Genomic DNA, 20,942 nt, shown 5'->3' with positions numbered 1-20,942 from the left:
TTCTGCTTTTGTAATCTTTGAGCATGTTGGAAATTCATTATGTAACTTTCATGCAAATGTTTTATTAATGTATTTTAGTCCATTATATTTTATTCATGTATTCTTTATTTTCCTTCCAAAACTTTTTTGTTGGCATTTATAAGAGTGTGCATTTCAAGTTAAGTTATACAATCATTGAAAATTAATAATGTGCAGACTGCAACTGTTTGATATTAATTGAAATGAACACCAATATCAAACAGCAGTCAAACTTAACCAATTAATAATGATATATTTATATACTTACTTATTTATTTCTTTTATAGCCTAATCTATCCCAAGGTAGTACAATCCAGACTGCAAACAAACCAACTGGTTTAGCCAGTTTAGCTGCAAATTTTGGTGGCAGAACAACTGTTTCATCTTCTACCGCATCTTTGACAGTATCTACTCGGGGTGTAAAGCCTGCAACTCCTACCTTAAATTTGAAAACACCTTTCTCCTCAGCATCTGTCACTAAAACTTCTCTCACTAGTTCTTCCACACTTTTATCAAAAGGAACAGTGCCATCAAATACATTCCAGTCGCTTCCTTTAACCACAACTTCTCAGTCAGTTGTTACTGCAATCAGTCAGAAAACTGTAACTACTAGTTCATCTGCTAAAGGACTTGGACTGCTAAGTGCAGCTGTGGCTTCCACATCTGGACGAAACATTACACAACTGCCTTCGGGTAATGGCAACAGTGGTCATAAAGTTGCTAGCTGCAGTCCTTTAATGAGTGCAGATAAAAGGTTACAAATCATGAAAAAGAAAGCATCTAAGCTACAAGAGAAACGTAGACTGTCTACAAAGTGATATTTTTTGTAGAATATTATTAATTGAAGTGTGTTAAATTTAGCACTAGGCAAGAAATAATTAAAATACAGGGTATCCACAGAGTGCCTGAACAACTTTAACACCTTATTGTTTGGGGATGGAATGACTTGCCTTTGGCACTCATGACACTTTCACAAGCAAGGTTCAAAGTTTTTGTGACAAGTGGTTCAAGTTACCCAACCTAGACAGGTGACAAAATGAACTCTGCTTGATGGTCCTCCAACTGTAGGCAAGTGTAGTTAATCTATGTATCAGCGTAAACTCTGGCTGATATTGTTTGTTCATTGGAGAAAAATGGTTCTCAGATCTTGTCATACAACATCCCACACCAAACATTGACTTTCAGGTGCTTCCACTTCAGCTACTTTGTGATGTGAGAATTTTTAGGTGCCCAAATTCTCATATTATGTGTATATTAAACCAAAATAAATTGTTTGGAAAAATCCTTGATATAGGTGTAATAACACTACAAAAATTTGCAGCATCGCCTTTTACAGGATGCTGACAATAATAGGGTAAAGTTGTTCAGGAACTTTGTGGCAATTCTATATTGTGATAGGATTCCTCTTAATCTGAAAAATCTTGAAACATCAGTAAAATGAAAAATTATCAGTAAATCAGACATATTATAAATATTTTTCCAGAAGTTCAGGTGTATATTTATGGCTGGATTTCTAGAGGATTAGTACACAAAGTCACTTAATTATTTAATTAAACTGTTTGTGCTGTACACTGATAGCTGCAACAATTTACATGTGATTTATAGCAGATGAAGAAAAGTAGTTAGTCTTCCTTTGAACTTTTGTCTCATTATCATTTTTTTAACTCCATCTGTCTTCTTAATGGAGGTGTACACTCACTTTTTATCCCATCATCTTCTTGCCTCATTGTCTTTCAGTAGTCATGTTGTGCTGGTCGCTCTCCTGATACCTACACTTAACACGTTGAGCCCGCCAGTGAACTTTCCGTGTGGCCGCCGTCGGTCCTTGGTTGGCAATGGGGGCTGGCACTGAAGTTTTCATTTGGCTGGTGTTGGTCCACAGGATCGACAGAGTTAAGAAATATAGTCTCAATGAAATATGATCAAATGTAGTTTTAATGAAATTTATTAAAATATTCTAAACAAAAGTACGGCTTTATGCATATACATAACGACGTTTTTGGTAACATTTTTGGCTATCTTGCGTCCAAATAGTTTTGAATTGTCATCATAACATTTCAAACAATACCTTTGGTTTTTATGTGTGTCCCCTTCCTTTTTGTATAATTTCTGAATAATTCTTTCACTTTGATCATTCACTGCCGGCTGAACGGAAAGGACAGCAAATTTGGCGCTGGGCTTAACAAGTTAAGTATCATGTCCTCCTGGTGATGATAAATATACAACTGAATCTGAAATAAGTAAATTTAAAAAAAAAAAAAAAAAGAGAGAGAGAGAGAAAGAGGAGAAAGTGTTCCTTATGTTAATGTATTTCCCAGAATATGTTGTGCATGTAGAATAACACGGTAAAATAAAAAATTTTTAAAAATTCGTTTTCAAAATGGTTCTTGTTTCAACACAACAATTTGGGTTTCAAAACATAAATTTTTAATTTCACTGAAATTCAATCCAAAAGCATTTGTAAATTAATACTCGATCAAAAATCAAGGTGAAATAGTGTACTTACATGAGGAGCATTATTGAGAACTGGTCAAGCCCCCATGTGGCATGCTTTCCAGGAGTACACAGACAAGATGAATCTAAGTCACTGAATTATTTAATTATTCATTTTCAAAATGGTTCTTGTTTCAACACAACAATTTGGGTTTCAAAACATAAATTTTTAATTTCATTGAAATTCAATCCAAAATCATTTGTAAATTAATACTCGATCAAAAATCAAGGTGAAATAGTGTACTTACATGAGGAGCATTATTGAGAACTGGTCAAGCCCCCATGTGGCATGCTTTCCAGGAGTACACAGACAAGATGAATCTAAGTCACTGATTTATTTAACTCTCATCATCATTTTTTTCATGGCATCTCTCTTCTGATTGGAAGTGCACTCTCACCTAATAACTTGTGGATTTGATTTATTTTTTACATAAAAATATAACAAACTTTTAAGAAATAAAGCATACACAATGCTCAAGGAACACTCCAAGTAACGATGTTTTTAGCTCGACTGGTTGTTGCCACACAGTGAATCTTAATAACTATTCAAAACATTACATCATGTTGCCACTTAGGAAGTCTTAATAATTATATAGAAACATTAAATTATGTTCCACTGCAAACTCATCATCATCTGGCCTTGCTCTCTCTTGCCAGTTATGTTATGCTGTTGCTTCCCTGATACTTGCATATATGTCTCTGAATTTCTTGAACATATGTATGTATGTGTGTGAATGAGTACGAAAACTCTTATTTCATAAAAATTCCATTACAATCAGTAACCAATAAGCAAAAATTACATCTGTAAAAAGTAAACAAATGAAGAATTATCATCTTTGTTTTCCGTAAAGATGGTATTTTTATCTCACCTGATGTCCAATTATAATTTTATTAAACCATAGTTTTCTTCTGCATGTGCTAGTGAGCTCATTTTTTTCTTTTAAAGTACATTTGTACTAACACACTTCTCTTTAGAAGTCATTGCATGATGTGGTTATACATTACCACAAATAAATGTATTTATTAAGCATGTTTTTTAATCCAGAATAAGTTGTGACTTTTGAGTTTTATTTTAGAACATCATAAGAGAATTAATCCCATTAGGAAAGGCAGTATGAATTAAATTTTATTTGCCATAATTTTATCTTAATTTATTTAATTTGTATTTTTTTTTCTTAAACATGTCCTGGTGAGTAGTGATTTATTTGCTTCAATTATATATATCTACCCAGGTAGCACGTCTCCAAAAATATACATATAATTTTGGTGAAACAAGGGTATGGCATTTTTTTTGCACGTTACTTTTACGAAATTTATACGAATGAAAAAGGCTGAAGTTCCTGTTGACTCTTTATCGTTATTTTCCACACGTTATTTTTACGAAAATTACACGAATCCGAATGTACTGAAAAAAACTACTGCCTTTATGGTATATTTCATTCATCACTTTTACGGATATTATATGAAGTCTAAAAAGATTGAAAATGAAGTTTATTAATTCAAAATATTTAGTGCATTTTTGGCATTTCACTTTGTTTTTCTTTTCCACGAACATGAAAAAAGGGGCGTTCATATATCAGGCTAAAATTTTTCTATGAATTTTAACATGTGAGCTAAATCTCTGCGTGCATTTTTGCAAAAAATTATATTTTCTTAATTTAAAAATCTTCAAAATAACTTATTTATTTTCTTATATCAAATTTGTTATTTTTATTTATATCAACACTTACATTAATTTACACAATTTAATTTCTTTTATGAAAATCCTATTACCCATTTAACTGGAATAAGCTGTATATTAAATTTGTGTACTTGCTGAGTTTGGTACAATACTCGCCTTATTTCATTTAGCAATTGTGGGCAATTAAATTGGAATAAGACTAGCATGTCTTTCATGTCGAGGAATAGAATAATAAATAGAGCAGAAGATGCTTCAAAATGTTTAACTTCTTGAACAATAGTTTAATGTAGACCAGAGGATCATTAATTATAATCAAAGATATACTAATATTTTTATATAATAATAATAACTGTGAAATTGCAATCTGAATCCTAATATTTTGCATATATTTCAGTTCCTTTAATCTTTGTTATAAAAATCACATGAGGCTAACATTTTTTAATTTTGTTTAATGTACGGGGAAAATGATGTAGCGATTTTAATAATTTTTATATGAGGAAAAAAAATAAATAAAGTAAATAAATAACTATATTATATTTTATATTTTTCCTGAAACAGTTAGACATTCTTAATATGCAGATCTACAGAATAAGTACAAGGGTCTAGTTAAATGAACTCAAAATTTACATAGTTAATTTTACGCTAACTTATAAAAATTAACCAGATTTACAATTATACACTGAGCATGCGCATACACAGACGTTTCTATTTTTCGTAGAAAAGTTGAATTATTATCTTAATACAGAGATGCTGTGAATATAAATTTATATAATGCAAAAGTAAGTTTATTTCATATGCTAATTTAGAGGCTTTCTTAATATGTTTAATTATAAAGGAAAAATTAGCATTGCAATTCTTGTTCACTGACCAATGGCAAAGCGGACACTTTCTACTTCCGGTTGTGGTGGGATATTTGTGAAGTCGACAATGGCGGTCGAAAAGAATGGTAAAGTCGCAAAGAATACTGTTTGTTCGTGGATTGGCGTTTGTGACTTAATTCATCGATGTTACTAATTATTTGAAGAAAGTAAGTGAATATTTTATATTTTCAGTGTTTAATACTCGTACTTTCTTCACCTATATAAAATTTTATAAATAGCGTCTGTGTAGGAAATGTGATTTTCCATGTGTTGTTCTTTTGTGCATGTGCCTAATGATTCGTTTTCAGGATTTGGTACTGTATTAACAGTTTGGACATAGAATACCAAATCAATAAATTGAAAAAAATTTGCACTAGTCTGTTTCTTACTGTTTGTGTCACTCCTGTTTGTATGTGTCTCACCTTTTTATAGTTATATTATTTTTACTCAAACGTTTTAATATTTATCATAAAGCATATCGTAATTAAGCAGGAAATTGCTTTTAATGGAAAAAGAAAGGTAATATTAACATGACTAATTGTTCAGAAATCTGTTTTGGAAATATTATCTACCTTATGCCAAAAAATAAAGCATGTAACTTTCATTTATTTATGAAATTGAAAATATTTTATTTGCTTAGTATTTTCTCTGAAAATAATTTAATTTCTTATTTTTGAATTTAGTTTAACTCAAAGATATTGGGCTATTAAAACAGGAAATTTTATGCGATAGAAACACAGGTACTTTGTTCCAAATCTTTGTTCATTTTATATATACTGAATTTTAATGCACTTCTAATTACTGAAATACAGTCAAAAGTTGTTAATCCGGACTCGTCGGGACTTCGCCGATTTCGGATTATCGATTTTTCCGGATTATACATCATCAGTTTAAATCTCGTAAGATGGCATGCAGAAATTCTAAAATTAAAAATATGAAACCGTAATTTATGAAATAAAGAACAATTGTGATCTAAAGGGTATCAAAATTTACAAAAAAAAAAAAAAAAAAAAAAAAAAAAAAAAAAAAAAAAGCTTAATATTTATTTGTTTATTTTATTAAACATTTCTTTCAATGTAAGTTGTTTAAGTTGCTTCGTTTTGTGTGATAATACTTTCTCTTTAATTCTATAAACAGGCATAATTTCTTCTTCAGTTACAAAGTTCCGCTGTTCAAGTCCCGTAATTGCTGTGCCGAGAATATCGACTAACTTGTCAATCAAAATTTTTTCGTTTTCACTAACTTCTCTGGCACCTTCTTCATGTCTTTATCCATTTTTTTGCAGCAATTCCACTTTTTGTTTGATGGACATCGAAACATACTTTCGTTTCGTAGATTCTTAGGGAGCTCCAGCATCGGAAATTCTATTTGACATAATCGAAAGTTCAAGTTTACTTTTATAAAATTGCTCTTACAGTCTGCAAAAAATAATAAGCCGGATCCAACTCGAAGATTAAGGAATAATGCAATCATCAACATTAACTGAAATAGATAATTAGATAATTTTAGCTTATACAGTCCGTTATACATAAAACGCTTACACGAAAACGTATTCTGCGCATACGCATATGCGCAGTCGTAAAGGTCTTACGAGCACGCGTAAATGCCTGTGCGCAGAAAGGTTTTAGCTTTGAGGTCCGTATTATAGATCATTCCGGATTATGGGTGTCCGAATTAACGACTTTTGACTGTATATCCTTTCATGAATAATAAGTAAGTCCTAAGTCCTTTCATGAATGCATTTCTTTTTTGTTTGTTTGATTTTGTTGTTTTAAAAGATCTGCCATAGTTAAAGAAAGAAAATAAAGTAAGAATGCTTTACTTTCAGTTTTTGAATAAATTTATTACTATTTATTGCAGCTTCAGGTTTCTCTAAACATAATTTTTGAAGTCAAAACTTGATAGTTATGTTGATTATTAGACATGCATGAAAAAATGTATTGAAAAGTTAGTATTTGATCTAAAATACCTTAAATTATTTGAATTATATTTTACTAAATTATGTATTTTGATATAACTAGATAGTTAAAAAAATGAAAATTGTAAATGTGCAGAAATGCTTATATAAAACCAAGGAATCGTTTATATTTTTGTTGCTTTTCCCCTTGTAAATTAAATATATATATATATTACAGTCTGGGGAGTCAGCACCCTGCTGAATTGTAGTAAACGAGACGTCCAATCTACTAGACCATCAAAGACGCAGATTGGATTTTCTATTTCATAGTTATTGAAATCATAATGGTATGTTTGTTTAAATTAGTACTGTTTATGAATGTGATTAAAAATAAATTGATAAGCTAAGAAATAATTTATGTTCTATTAATTATTAACTGTAAATAATGTAACCAATTTTCTTCATAGTATTTACTAAACATTTTTTTTAAAAAAGGGAGGTAGTCTTATTTATACAATTCTTGCACAGTGAGATACCAAGAAATAAAACATTTCAGGAATTTTCACTCAGTATATCTTGATGTGTAAAATCAAGTTGTTCAACGCCGTATTACTTTTTCATAGGAAAGTAATTTTATTGATCTAACATCTGCATACATCAAACTTTTTTTAAGAATGAATATAATTTCTAAGCTAACTTAAAATTTTCATATTTAGAAAATATATGTTTAATGTAGCATTAGTTTTCAATGGAATAGAAAAAGTTTTAAAAATGTTCAGTTGTTAGAGGAAAATAATATAAATGAGATTGTGATGATATAGTTTCAGCTGGAAATGAAACTGAATTTGCGGATAGTGAAGATTTCATTTAAGAATTTTAATAAAACTGATTAATGTAAATCCTATGATTCATGTAGGTATTCTTCTGTTATCAGGACCAGATTCAGAAATGTGTGTCCATATGCATGCATTTTTAAATGTAGATGCTCGTGTGTGCATGTGTATATTCTTTATGTATGTATGTGTATACTCATACACATATATGCGCATACATGCATATACACATGCTTACATATCTACAGTGGAACCTCGATATAAGAGTTTAATTCGTTCCAGCATTCAACTGGTATAGCGAATTTCTCGTATCTAGAAACAAGCTTCCCCATTGAAAATAATGGAAATTCAGTTAACCCATTCCACACCCCAAAAAATATCAACATTTTAATATCAAGTCAATTTTTCCTAATAAATAACACTGCTAAATAATATAACCATAGTTTAACTTTGTTACCAACATTTTAACTCCTTCTCATTAATCCACACCAACAACAGCTTCTCAACATCTAGGAGTACTTTTATGGTGCTTGGAAGCAATGATAATTCCTTTGGCTACATCAGGTTTCTTAATTTCTTCCTGCTTCTTCAGAATAGTATAGATTTTCGATGTTGAAAGGCCAAAAGTCTTTGCCAATTCCGTGCTTATGTTTACCATGCTTATGTTTATCTATGATTTCTTTCTTGATATCGACGGCCATGACCTCCTTATTTTTCTTTGCAGCGCTATCTGAGGCAACAATCTTCTTGTGAGGCATCTTGAAATAATTATTTTCATGTTAAATGTCAAAACAATTAACTTACACAAACACGTATATAAAAGAACAATGAGTGATCTGATGAGGGAATTCCCCGAGTTGAGCCGGAGAGGGAAATAGCGCCACCCATACCAACAGCCTGGCTCATTGCTCATTACTCGAGTCAATGCTCGTATTTTGCTCATACTTTCCTTGTATCTCGAGGTTTCATTGTACATTTCTGAATCCAGTCCTAATAGCGGAGGAGTACCTTTGCCAGTATTGCAACAGAGCTAGAATGAATTATTGTGTTAAATATGTGGAAAATGCATGCTTGAAGTACTGTTATTTTCTAAAAATATTCTGTATGTCTATTTTTTACAAGAAGAAAAAATAGCTAAAAGCTGTTAATTTATTTATTAGTCCAAAGGGGCTTTGTCCGTAAAGGACTATTGTTTTTGTTTTGCGTTGGTTCACTATAAATATCCGTTTCACTTTTCAAACTGTTCCCACCAAATGTTAAGAGTCCCTAGTGTGGGATTAATACTCTCTATCGTAGTGCCCTCTATAACCTATGTTAGTGTTAACCTGTATAACCTTACAAGGATTGCCAGTTGAGACGAGATATCTAGGTAGTCATCATAATACGTACCTTATTTTTTATTATTTTTAAATTAAATTGAAAGTAATAAACTAGTTTTCAAGAATGGAGTTAAACTAGATTTGCATTCAATTCTGGTTTATTGTGTTAATGATGTTTTGCTGTAACAAATATGAATTTTTTGTTTAAGTAAAATAATTTAAAATGTTTTTCCTAGAGAATGAAGCACTGCCACTAAGTCATATTGGATATGTTGCAAGGTAATTTTCTATTCTACATTAACTCAATCTTTATATCTTGTTACAGATATATTGGCAGAAATAATGAAAACCTGACATTCAAAAAGAAAAATAATAACGTTGAATGTATATTAGATATGTATATATAGTATATTAAATGGTTAACTGTGGTTTGGCAGCTCATTAATAATCTTACACATATTGAATACGAATAATTTTGACAATTACCGGTATTTTCAATAGTATAAAATTAGACAAGAAAGCAGCTTTAGTTTTGCACCGATTTTAAATACAACTCTCTTAATTTCAAAGGTGATCCTGCACACACAGGCCCTGTGTAATAGAAGGCTCGCCAACAGCCCAGTGGTAAAGTCGCTGAACACTGGTAGTTCGGTTCGACGTTCGAATCCTGTGAACGATCTGGCTGCATGGCTATTTCCGTGGTTTTCCCCATGTGTAACATGTAAACGAGCCAGTTTCCCGTAGAAAGTCCTTCAGGAAGGCATTTCTCACCTTAGGCAGATAGCCCTATTGTGCTTTGCAGTAATCAAATAAACCTAAACCAAACCTGTTACGGATGTATTTTTATGTTACTAAAATAGTAAAACTTAAAACTAAACTGGATGGCACAAACAGCCCTTAGAGAGCCATGGCTGGCAATGCCTTGATATCTACTTTCTAGATGGTGAGCTCTGTGGTGTTTGGGCATAAGTGGTCAGCTTGTTGCAGGGCCCCCGGTATTAAGTCCCCAATGGAACTTGGTACTAATTTTATCGACCGACTCAAGGGGATGAAAGGCTTGCCCAGCCTGGGAATCAAACGCCAGACCTCTGGTGCTGCTGCATGACGCACTAGCCACTGTGCTATTGAGCTTCCCTAAAATAGTAAATTTATGAAAATTATTTAAAAAAAAATCAAAATATCAGGGTACTTTTCTGTTTCGCTGGCACAAATCTTGCCAAGCAGACTTTATTGGTGATAACACACAGTATACACCTAAAAAATGTTAACAAATGTTAGTTCTAAGAAATTTTTATTTTAAAGGCATAAACATTTTAATATCATTTAAAATTTTGTAAAATGATAATAAAGACAATAAATTTGTAGAAAGACATTAATTTGTATTTGTAAAAAGAGATTAATTTAAGAATTTGCTATGCTTTCATGGTACAACATTCTGATTCGCCGTTTCATATCACCTGACCCCAAATGATCTCATCTCATGTTAAGCTATGCTAATTCTCTCAGTAATTATCTACATTAATTTCAAGTTAAATCTTAATTTATAATACAAGTTTGAATGCAAGAATTATTTCATTTCGTATGAATAGCTTACTCAGAAATTATGTAAAACTGCAGTGCTTTACTTTGCTAGTGCATTCTCATTAGAACTGATGAATTTAACCCTTGATTTTGCCTTTTCTATATTTTCGGGTGAGCATGTGATTGCATCCTAATTGATTTAATTACTGTGAATGGCCTTAGAACATAAAATTGAACTATCTGGTAAAAATTCTATGTAATTTTATCCCAGTATTGAAAGAAACATTCAATCTGATAGAAACAGCTGCGACGTGTTTTGAAAATGAAACATAAAAGGTTACCAGCAAGGATATTCTGTTTGGCATCGGTTGTACCATTTTGGGCGGCTTTAATGCTTGCACCGGCAAAATAGAAAAGTACCAATATTGGTTTGAGAAAGGTAAGGTGTAATTGAATTTAATAAGTTGGAAATACTGTCTGTCTTTCCACGAGTTAAAAAATAATTTCAAATAAAATTTCTTTTTTCAGTTTTTCATGTTATTTGTTTAATGTTATTGTAATCTGATTTATCATATTTAGTCACATATTCCATCCCTCTTTGCACTATAGTATATAATTCAAAGAACTTATCAGTTCAGCAATATTTTATTTACCAGTATACATTTTTACCATAACTCTGTTTCTAAATCATATCCTGAAAAATTGAGGAGTAAAGTACACAAAGAAGGAAAATATGCAGGTAAATAATGGCATTTAGTGTTGTTTATGTGTCTAATATTTGTACTAGATTGTAAAAGTTATAAAATTCTATTAGCTTTTATTCTTTTTTAAATTGAGATGCTTCTTTGCACCCAGATGGTTAAAGCCTTCCAGAACTGGTACTTTGATCTAACTTCTATTCCTAATAAATAATCCAGCTGCATACAGTTTACTCAATTTCTGCCATGTGTAAGGTAAACAGTATTAGCTTTTTTTAAATATATCTTTTACAACTATTCCATCGGGTAGATTTCTTTCATATTTTGCCTTAATTGAGTCATCCTGCTAATTAAGAATTTATTAAAGTTAATATGTTATGTTAAGTTTTTGTGTGTATAATTCATTTTAAGTATGTGCAAGCAAAGGCATACATTAACAGTTATGTAGAATTATGTTTTGGGTATCAAATTCAGAAATTTTTGGGCTCTTTTTAGAAGATTTATTAATGATTTATACCATATTAATATTGGTAAAAAAAATTATGTGGCTTTTATATGAGTATATATTTTAAAATAGCTGCATGATATGGTAGAGGTAAAAAGCTTCATGTGGATCATAAATTAATATTACGTGGGAATTTTTCATTTATTTAATAAAGAAAATATTCAAGTCACAATTAAATTTTTTTCACTAGATTATTTGCATACAAATTTTGCAGCAAATATTTCCTGCAACAGAAGTGACAATTTTTATTTTGCCAAGACGGGAAATTTAGTTAGTGAAAGCAGTAACTCTATTTTGAGATGTGAAATAGGAAGGCGAATTTTTGAATTTAAATTTATTTTTGAAGGAAGACTTCATTTAGTCTTGCTATCCTTTTACGTGGCTTTTAATTTTTTTATGGTATTTATAATTTTATTGTTTTTCAGCTTTCTGTTTGCTTAGAATGCACATGAATGTAGACTTGAAATATTTTATATTGCAAACCGAGATGCCATTGTTATCATAATTATAGATTTGTGTTCTGATTTTGGAGGAATTTACTAATAATACTTTTGATTGTGTATTGGTTTCTGGTTTATTGAAATATGTAAAATAGCCTGTTAATGCATATATGTATGTTAATGACATGTATGTGTTTATGAAGTATTCTGTTATGTGTATATAGTGTTGTGATTAGTTTTCTGCTTGCTCTTTATTTAAGAAAAAGTTATCTGTAAGAAAGCGAGTATTCTTTACTATATGTAGGAGTAAAATTGGAAAGGCTAATGCAATATAATTGATACGAAATTAAGTTTTTCTCGTGTACTTAAATACAAACATAGCCATTAAAGACTTTCTTAACCTTGCAGTTAGTTCTAAACAAATTTTTAGGTACTTTTTACTTGAAATCATAGGCATTGTGTAAGGTATATAATTGAAGTTTACTGTGTGATAGTATGAACTTAAATTTTTAATTACTGAAATGTAAATTTTTAAATATGAAATACTCTGTGCATTTTATATGCATCTTTTAATACTTCAACCATATTTAAAAACTGAAAACATCTGAAGTGTGAAATTATTACAAATTTTTTTTCTTTCTTGTTTAGGAGCTGTTCTCAAAACATTGGGTGACAAAAAATCCTCTTTTACAAAAATCGAGCAGGATATTAAAGACAGCGAACTATAGAACAAATATTGCGAAGCTGAAGAAAATCTATGTTGAATTTTATTATTGAAAAAAATTATGCTCTTCAGATTTAATGTTAGTTTTTATTGTTTAACAGTAATTGCAGTTTTCGAATACCTGTAAAATAAACCTAATTCTTAATTTCATGTGTTATTTCTTTTGCAAGTATTACAGTTCATAATACTTCAAACAACTTGAAATTTGATACTTGTTAATTTATGTGGGATATGTTCATAATAATTTTATCATTTAAATAACTCATGGAATCATATGAGCATAATCTAAAATGCACAGCGTTTGATAACAAATTAATAAAAAATTAGCCAACTTCTAATTGGTTTCTTTTGTCGAGTTGTCTCCTTTTAGATCATTTAATACCATAAAGCTATTTGATGGAAAAAAAAAATAATTGGTATGCCCACATCAACATGTACATTTATAATGATGGTATAGAAAAAGTCACATGAGATAAATATTTAAAAATTTGTAGGTACTTTCCATCTCCAAGCATGTATGTGTGAAGTAGACATGTGCAAGCATGTTGAAATTTGAAATTACATAATCAAGCAGAACTTTCTGGTAGGCCTTATACATAATCTGTCATTAGCTTTACAATAAGGAGCAAGATAAATTAGATTTTTATTTTGGGGTAAATGCAAAAAATTATTCAATTAAATACATACACTTAGTTTGCTACTAGTCCATCTTACATATGCAAGAAAATTGTTTAATTTGGTCAGGAAAATTAAGAGCTGAATTTCAGTGGGAACCCTGTGTGATCTGTATACGTCATTTTTCTTCTTGCTGTAAGAATTTCTGTGCCTAAGAGAGTATAGCTTAGTTAGAATTTGACAAATGTTATTGAGGCAAGATTTAAGTGTCTATCAGATGTTGAATATTTAGGCAGTGTATTGTTGCATCCTATCCAAGAAGTTATGTGACTAATGGTGTGTGTATAAAACAGGGTTGCCACGCTACCTGGAGAACCGGGAAAAGTCAGGGAATTCGAAAATTGACCAAAATATTCAGGGAAAAGTCAGGGAATTTAAGTATTTTTGTCAAAATCTGGAAAAGTCAGGGAAGTTCATACAACGATCCCGCCAAAAAAAGCGATTTTTGCGCCGACGTCGGAAGAGGTAACTTTTTTGGCGAATTATGTATCACGTGAGTGTCATTCGGGTAGCTGGCATAGAGCCAATTTTCGCAGCTCCAATTTGATTGTCTTTTAGAAAGGCAAAGCAACTTTCCCGCAACTTTTGGTTTCCAATATTCTCGAGAATCGCATGTGCAGTGCATGAACTAAAGAAAGTACCTGTTCTCGTATAAAACAAAATGGGTTTAATCCTAGTATACAGTACCATGGAGGTTAGAATCAAAGAATATGTATTGTAAAGAAGGAAAACCTCTCTGCAACAGACGTGGCTGTGGCTCCGTTCCATCATAGAGGGAAAACAGCTGTGCATGTCTGATATATCTGTTGCCAAAGCTCGAAACCGGTGTCGAAGTTCGAAGGTCACGTTATCAAAAGTTCATAAAATGAATATCGTTTAAAATTTCTTTAACCACTTGCGCTAAAAAGACGTGCCACGCAAGTCAAGCTGCTTTTGTCTCAAACCGCGAGCGACGTGCACGTCGATAAGCATTTATCGCAAAAATGAAAATAACGTGGTGCACACGTCGCCTAACAACAAGATTGTTTATTTCTCGAGTTACAGCTCTGGATTGCACTCTCAGATGCGGAGATGAGACACTTTACCGCTTGTTATATTGTAGCGCACGGCACCGCAACCGTGAAGTTTAGTCTTAACGCAAGTGGTTAAACTCTAAAGGAAAAGAAAATATTTTTTGGCGCAAGTAAATTAATTCATGGATTAGTTATTTTCAGGGGAAAAAAAAACTACGAAAATCCGTTTTTAAAATTATTGCGAAAAATCCAAGGAGAAACGTCCTTTGATAAAACGTTTCTTCTTGGATTTTTCGCAATAATTTAAAAACGGATTTTCGTAGTTTTCTTTTTGTCAAAGAGCGTTTCTTCTTAACACGCGTTTCTCAATTTCCTGTACACATCGCGGAGAGGGAAATTCTGGCCGCCAATGTTATTCATATAATTTAATGTTGCTTCTTCCCTCTAAATTTATTTATTATTAGTAAATAATATTTCCAAATTTCAGGAAATTTTCTCTGGCATAATCCTGAAATTAATTATAGCAGTATGATGACATACCATCACGAAATTTAATGCACATATTTTTTCCTTATGTATGCTGCAAAATAAATATAAAATACCTCAATTTATTAAAATAGATTTCTTTCTTTCGTTTAGCTGCAGAATGTCTGCCAAAAAAAAAAAAAAAAAAAAAAAAAAGCCTTACTTTATTCCAGATTGGGAGGATTCTAATCTCAATCTTCAGTGGAGAAAACAACAACTATTATAATTATATTTGTGTTTTCAAGTGTTAAGGTGCCTTTTAAGAACATACCTCACGCAAATTAAATTTACCTAAAATCTAACCTAACTATTTAGCATTGCGTTGTGATTTATGAGGACCGGATTAGCCTCGTGTTGAACTGGTGATGATCATGAGTAATAATTAAATTACTCATCACCAGTTATCCAATATATGTATCTTAAATTTTATTAAGCTTCTTAAGTGGAAAACTAAACAAAATTATCAAACAAAGTATACCAAGAATAATTAAGAATAAATGTCCTCTGGGATTTATTGAATAATTAAGTGAATTTGCTACACAATACAAGTAATACCATAATTAATTTACCTCTTAGCACACCCAACGTACATTACGCGGATAGATTGGAATTTTCTTGAAACACACCTGGAAAAGTCAGGGAATTTCATTCTCCTGTTTGAGTGGCAACCCTGATAAAAATTTTGGAGATGTCTGTCAACTAGTTTGTGAAGTACATGGTTTTCTTGTAATTATTTCCTATTTCAACATTTTTGCATTTTGAAGTGGACCAGAACACTAGGTGACAGTTTCTCCCACCCATCACTAAGATGTACAGGTTAGGATGTATCAGTGAAAATGAAAGCACAAAATTTATATATATATATATATATATATATATATATGATTTTAGTAGGAAATCTGAGTTTACGTAATGGAAGCAGCAATAATAATAACAAAAATGATTTTTAAATATTCTTTTTAGTTTCCATTGATATAAAGTTTTCAGCAGTTTCAGTAATTTGTTTCATGAGCTAAACTGCTTGATAATTTAACGACTCTTGACCAGTTGTGCTCATTTATCATGTTTTTAATAAATTTTCCAGTCTTCTAAATGACCTTTTAGTTTGTAGTGAACATGGGTATGTCATTAGGTTGGTAAAACACTAAAATTGTATTTTAAGGCCATCTGCACATTTTCAGTGTCTTTTGGATCTTGTAAGATATTCTTTTGGTGAAGTTTCTTTGGCTGTCATAACAACATTCAATGTTTTAGTATACATACTATTACAAGTTGAAGGTACAACCGAATTTGAAAGCAAATTATGAGTTTTATTCTATCAACAGACACTTTTAAGGGATCTGCCTACGTTCAGAGCACTTTTTTTTTTAAACATAGAATTCTGATGAAATATATATTTATTTAGTCAAAATATAATATCAAATCATGAAAATAGGTAAATTTTTAGGAATATTTTCATAAACTTTTGAAATATATGCAATTCTATGCATATTTTTAGGAGAATTTAACACTTGCATTAAATGTCGTATATTTTTTTCCACAGCATATATTTCTATTTTATTTATACTGTATACTACTACAACACTCATCTGTGTTATGAACTAAAATGTTTATGATATTTCTAAAATTTACTAAAATATGTGTAATTACATGAAAAAACACAGTTTTTTGTAAAATATTTCTTATCGTTTTATATAGAAATACTTATAAAACAATCAAATTAATAAATATAACTTAGATTGTAGCTTAAAACCTAGTAAATAATATAGAAAACACTATAGTGAAATTTAATAGAGATAACTTTAGAACATTTTGAGTAATTACATTTCTTGTATGTAAAAACACTAGAAAAATTAGTTTTCCAGAAAACGCATTTAAAGATTTCACATTAACAGAAAAACTGTTCTCTTGTATTTACACACTTAAAATTCTCCACATTTGTACATCACACCCTCCATGTCTTTATACTTAAGTAATTTTGATTTCCTATTTGATTTTAATTTTTTTCTGGCTATTTTCGAAATGAGCGACAAATGACGTTTCGAGTTCTTTATTCTTTCGTTATCAAGTTATTCAAATTACAATTCCAAAGTTACAATTATTTTTGCAATTCCAAAGTAATTTTTAATCATTTCTTATCCAATTGATATGCCTAAATGTTCAAACACAGGAAGTAATCCAAAATACCCTGAATTAAAAATTAAAACTGCTATATATGCATCCAGCAACATAGTCTTTATACCTGATCGCAATGTTGCCAGACCCAGTTCAAAAAACCGCAATGTTGCCAGTCCCAGTTCAAAATATTAAGCCAAATAATTATTGCCAGAAACAAAAAAAAAAAAAAAAAAAAAAAAGTACCCAGAATTAAAATGAAATTTTTTAGCACAATTTTACACACAAACAGGTAAAAAAAACACGGATAACAACATTTTTTACCTTTAAGTTGAGCCTTTTAAATGGCACTTCCGGTCTTTCTGCTTTCACTTCCAGTGCAGTTAATTGGCTATATTTTCTCTTCTAATTATCACAAACATAAAAATGAACCATTTTCGGAATCCTACAAAACTGACCTTTCAAATTGGGCAATTAACAAAAAATCTGATTTTTTCGCCGAAATCGTTTTTTTAACGTAGGCAGATAAGATATTTGTTGTTAAAAAAATTGTGAATGTTCTTTCAGGTCTATTGTAATTTTACTAGGATGAGTGTGACGTTGACATAGCAATAGTCACATTGTATCAACTCATAGAAAAACGTGAACAAGTTTTCAATGATCTGCTCAGAAATACTTTAGCAGATCCATGTGTTATATTGGCTGCGTTTCTCTATTCTTTCAGCTCGATAGCATAATCTGAATTGGCTGAATTTTCAATTAAAATAAATCATTTTGTAATTTTAAGATTGGTGCAATATACTAATTCTGCACTTGATACTTGAACATCATTTTTACCCGCTGAATGAATTCTAGAGAAAAAAAAAAAACTAATAAAAGAGATTTTCTCTATTTGTCACTTTCCCAGCCTTGAATGAGCTTTTAGAGGTACATATGAAAGAACTTGATTAATTTTTTTGTACCAGTTATAGTAAGCTATTGTTCTAGTGTAATTTGTACTTGATCAATTCTGCAAGTTCTTTTTTAATTTTTGAATGTACTTGAGAGTGATAAGAAGTAGTATAAAATGTGGTGCTCCCTACCAAAGGTGTACACTTGCTGCAAGTTAAAAACATAAGATTTAATAGATGCTTTCCTCGAGTTTAACAAAATAGAGGACTACAGTGGGTAGAAAAAGTATTTGCACACCTACATTTTTGTTTGCAATTCATAAAAAGAAGCATTAAGAAATACAAAAATTGGTATTGCCAAATCAGAATAAGTTTAATCATCCAAAACAAACAGAAAAATTACAATAATATAAATAACAATGCTTTTTTGTAACAAAAAATAACTCGTATCAAAAAAGTATTTGCACAACTGCATGAATACAAAAGAAATAAAATATATAAGCAAATTTCAAATAACTAATATTTAGTATGCATTCCTTTAGCATCTATTACTGCTTGTAATCTTGCTGACATTGATTTAATTAAATTTTCTTTAAGAGTAGGATCAGTATTTTATGACTCTTCAATAAGGGTAAATTTGCTTGAAATCTTCCTTTTTCTCATTTTTAAATCCAAAGAATTTCATAAATATTCCAAAGGAGTTAAGTCTGGTGATTGTGGTGGAGTGGCATGTTTTCTGGGAACATTATAAAGCAACCACACACGTGTTATACCGGCAGTGTGCTTGGGATCATTGTCTAGCTGAAGATAGTACGAATTACTGATACCCAATTTTATTGCTCTTTGTGGCAAGTTATCTCGCAACACATCAATATAGGTTCGAGCTGTCATATTCCCATCAATGAAACACAAATTACCAACTCCTTTGCTAGCCATGCACCCCCAAATCATAACAGAACCTTCTCCATGTTTAACTGTAGGTAACATATTTTCAGAATGTGTCAAACTCTGGCAACCATGCGGATAACAATCTTGATTCAACGCATACTTTCATATGCTTTCTTTTTCGTTGTATTCCAAGTTCCAACATTTTTTATAAACAAATCGTGATACTTTTTCACTTAGAATATGAGCTTGAGGAATTTACCTGCAATGGAAGAAACTGCGGTAAAATTTCCGCGGGAATACAGAATTTTGCTGAAAATTTGTAAAGAGAATAACGAGAAAATGTGTTTCATAGAGAGCTGCTGTTGCCGAGGATTGCACTATTCTCTGATATTTTTAGCGAAAACGGATCGCTGTGTACTTCGAAAGACGATTAGCGCAAAAGAATTACAGAAAGATTTGAAGAATGTAAGTGTTTTATTTATTTATTTTTTTTAATATATCACGTATTCTTTATTTGTTAATTCAAGCTTGTATTTTAAATTGCTTGAGTGCGTTTTTCTTTTCATACTCTGAAAATTTTTACCGACTTACGATAAATATTGATAGATTGGGAAATCTTCCTAAAAAAATGGCGCGAAAACCATTAACTTGCCACCGTTAAGTAACTTTTACCTTTTCATCTGTAAAAAATCGGCAAATTGCGGTAAGGTTGTTGCATTAATACGTAAGAACCGTAAAAGCCTTCTGTTTATCTACTATGTCATTTCTTTTAAATTTTTGTTATTATGATTTGCGTTATGATACATAATTATTTCTGTGTTGTAATGATAATTGGGTGGATCAAAGAATATTCGTGCAAAATTCAGTTTTGGAAATAGAAGATCGTTTAATAAAATGAGGATTAAATTATTATTTTAAGCATAATCATTATTGTAATTCAATTTAAGCTCATACTATGCAATGCAAAATATATTTTTCTGTTTAAAATTAGAGGAAAATGTGACTTCAGAAATATTTATTATCACAAATATTGGTTCAAAAGGCTGGCCTAAGCAAAATAAAATCTGATGGATATGAGAATACGCAAAACAAAAAATAATAAGAAGAAAACCGCTGAAATAATGATAAATCCCAGGGATAAAAAATAAAGTAATAGGTTGAAAAAATTTATTTGAATAAAGTCGAAGTTAAAGATCTAAAACATAAAACGAAACCATATAATCATAAAATTAAAGTATTGTGTTAGGCGTAGATTTTTAGCATAGAATCTTTATTGATTTCGAGCGAGAACAAAGTCCCTCTTCATCAGGAGCAAAGAAATCTGCAACTGAAAAACCAAGTTACGAACAAAGGAAGTCGGGAGAGTAGCGCCATCTGTTAGTAGAAATAATAACGAAAATTGAAAAATTAGGAAAACAGAGATTTAAAAATTTTAGATACGATTGGATTAAAATTATTAACTAAACACGGTAATTTTTTGTGAATGTGAAAAGCTTCAAGAAAATCTTAATTTCCCAGTGGAAGAAGCTTTCTGGATATTTTTTGCAGACCCGAAGTCGAAATTGTGTTTAAATTTCCAACCATGATTAACAATGGAAGACATGTAAATTTCACTTTTTCGGACATAAGATTGATTTTCCTTAATGCTCTTTTGGTTTGGGCGATATATCTCGAACCGCACTGACAAGATATGCAATAAATTCTCCAAGAACTGAAGTTAAAATCTTTAAGAACTATTTCTGACTTAAATTCTTGGGGAATTTATTGGACATCTTGTCAAAGTGGTACGAGATATGATAGATATTTGGTATCGGTGCCAGTTTTCAAAATCGCGCCGAGGCCGTACC

At 30.9% G+C, this 20,942-nt stretch overlaps 1 protein-coding gene and 1 long non-coding RNA gene across 2 annotated transcripts in view; both read left to right on the top strand.

Annotated features, from left to right (window-relative positions):
• Nucleotides 1–2,388, top strand: part of LOC118200911 (integrator complex subunit 12-like) — a 48,162-nt gene extending 45,774 nt beyond the window's left edge. Inside the window, exon 8 of the mRNA XM_085813081.1 lies at nt 306–2,388. Within this exon, the coding sequence (XP_085669207.1) occupies nt 306–836 (531 nt within the window). The 3' untranslated portion in view covers nt 837–2,388. The remainder of the gene's footprint in view (nt 1–305) is intronic.
• A 3,412-nt stretch (nt 2,389–5,800) lies between these two features.
• Nucleotides 5,801–13,134, top strand: LOC146999049 (uncharacterized). Its single transcript, XR_015040238.1, has 3 exons — nt 5,801–7,296; nt 9,338–9,380; nt 12,914–13,134. It is a non-coding gene; the product is annotated as an uncharacterized LOC146999049 (long non-coding RNA).
• The last annotated feature ends 7,808 nt before the right edge of the window (nt 13,135–20,942 follow it).

This window comes from Stegodyphus dumicola, chromosome 1, assembly GCF_044657685.1.
Source record: "Stegodyphus dumicola isolate Sdum_Otavi_A_Nest chromosome 1, ASM4465768v1".
Lineage (NCBI taxonomy): Eukaryota > Metazoa > Arthropoda > Arachnida > Araneae > Eresidae > Stegodyphus > Stegodyphus dumicola.
Note: the sequence above shows the minus strand (reverse complement) of the source record. Positions and strands in the feature narration are given on the sequence as shown.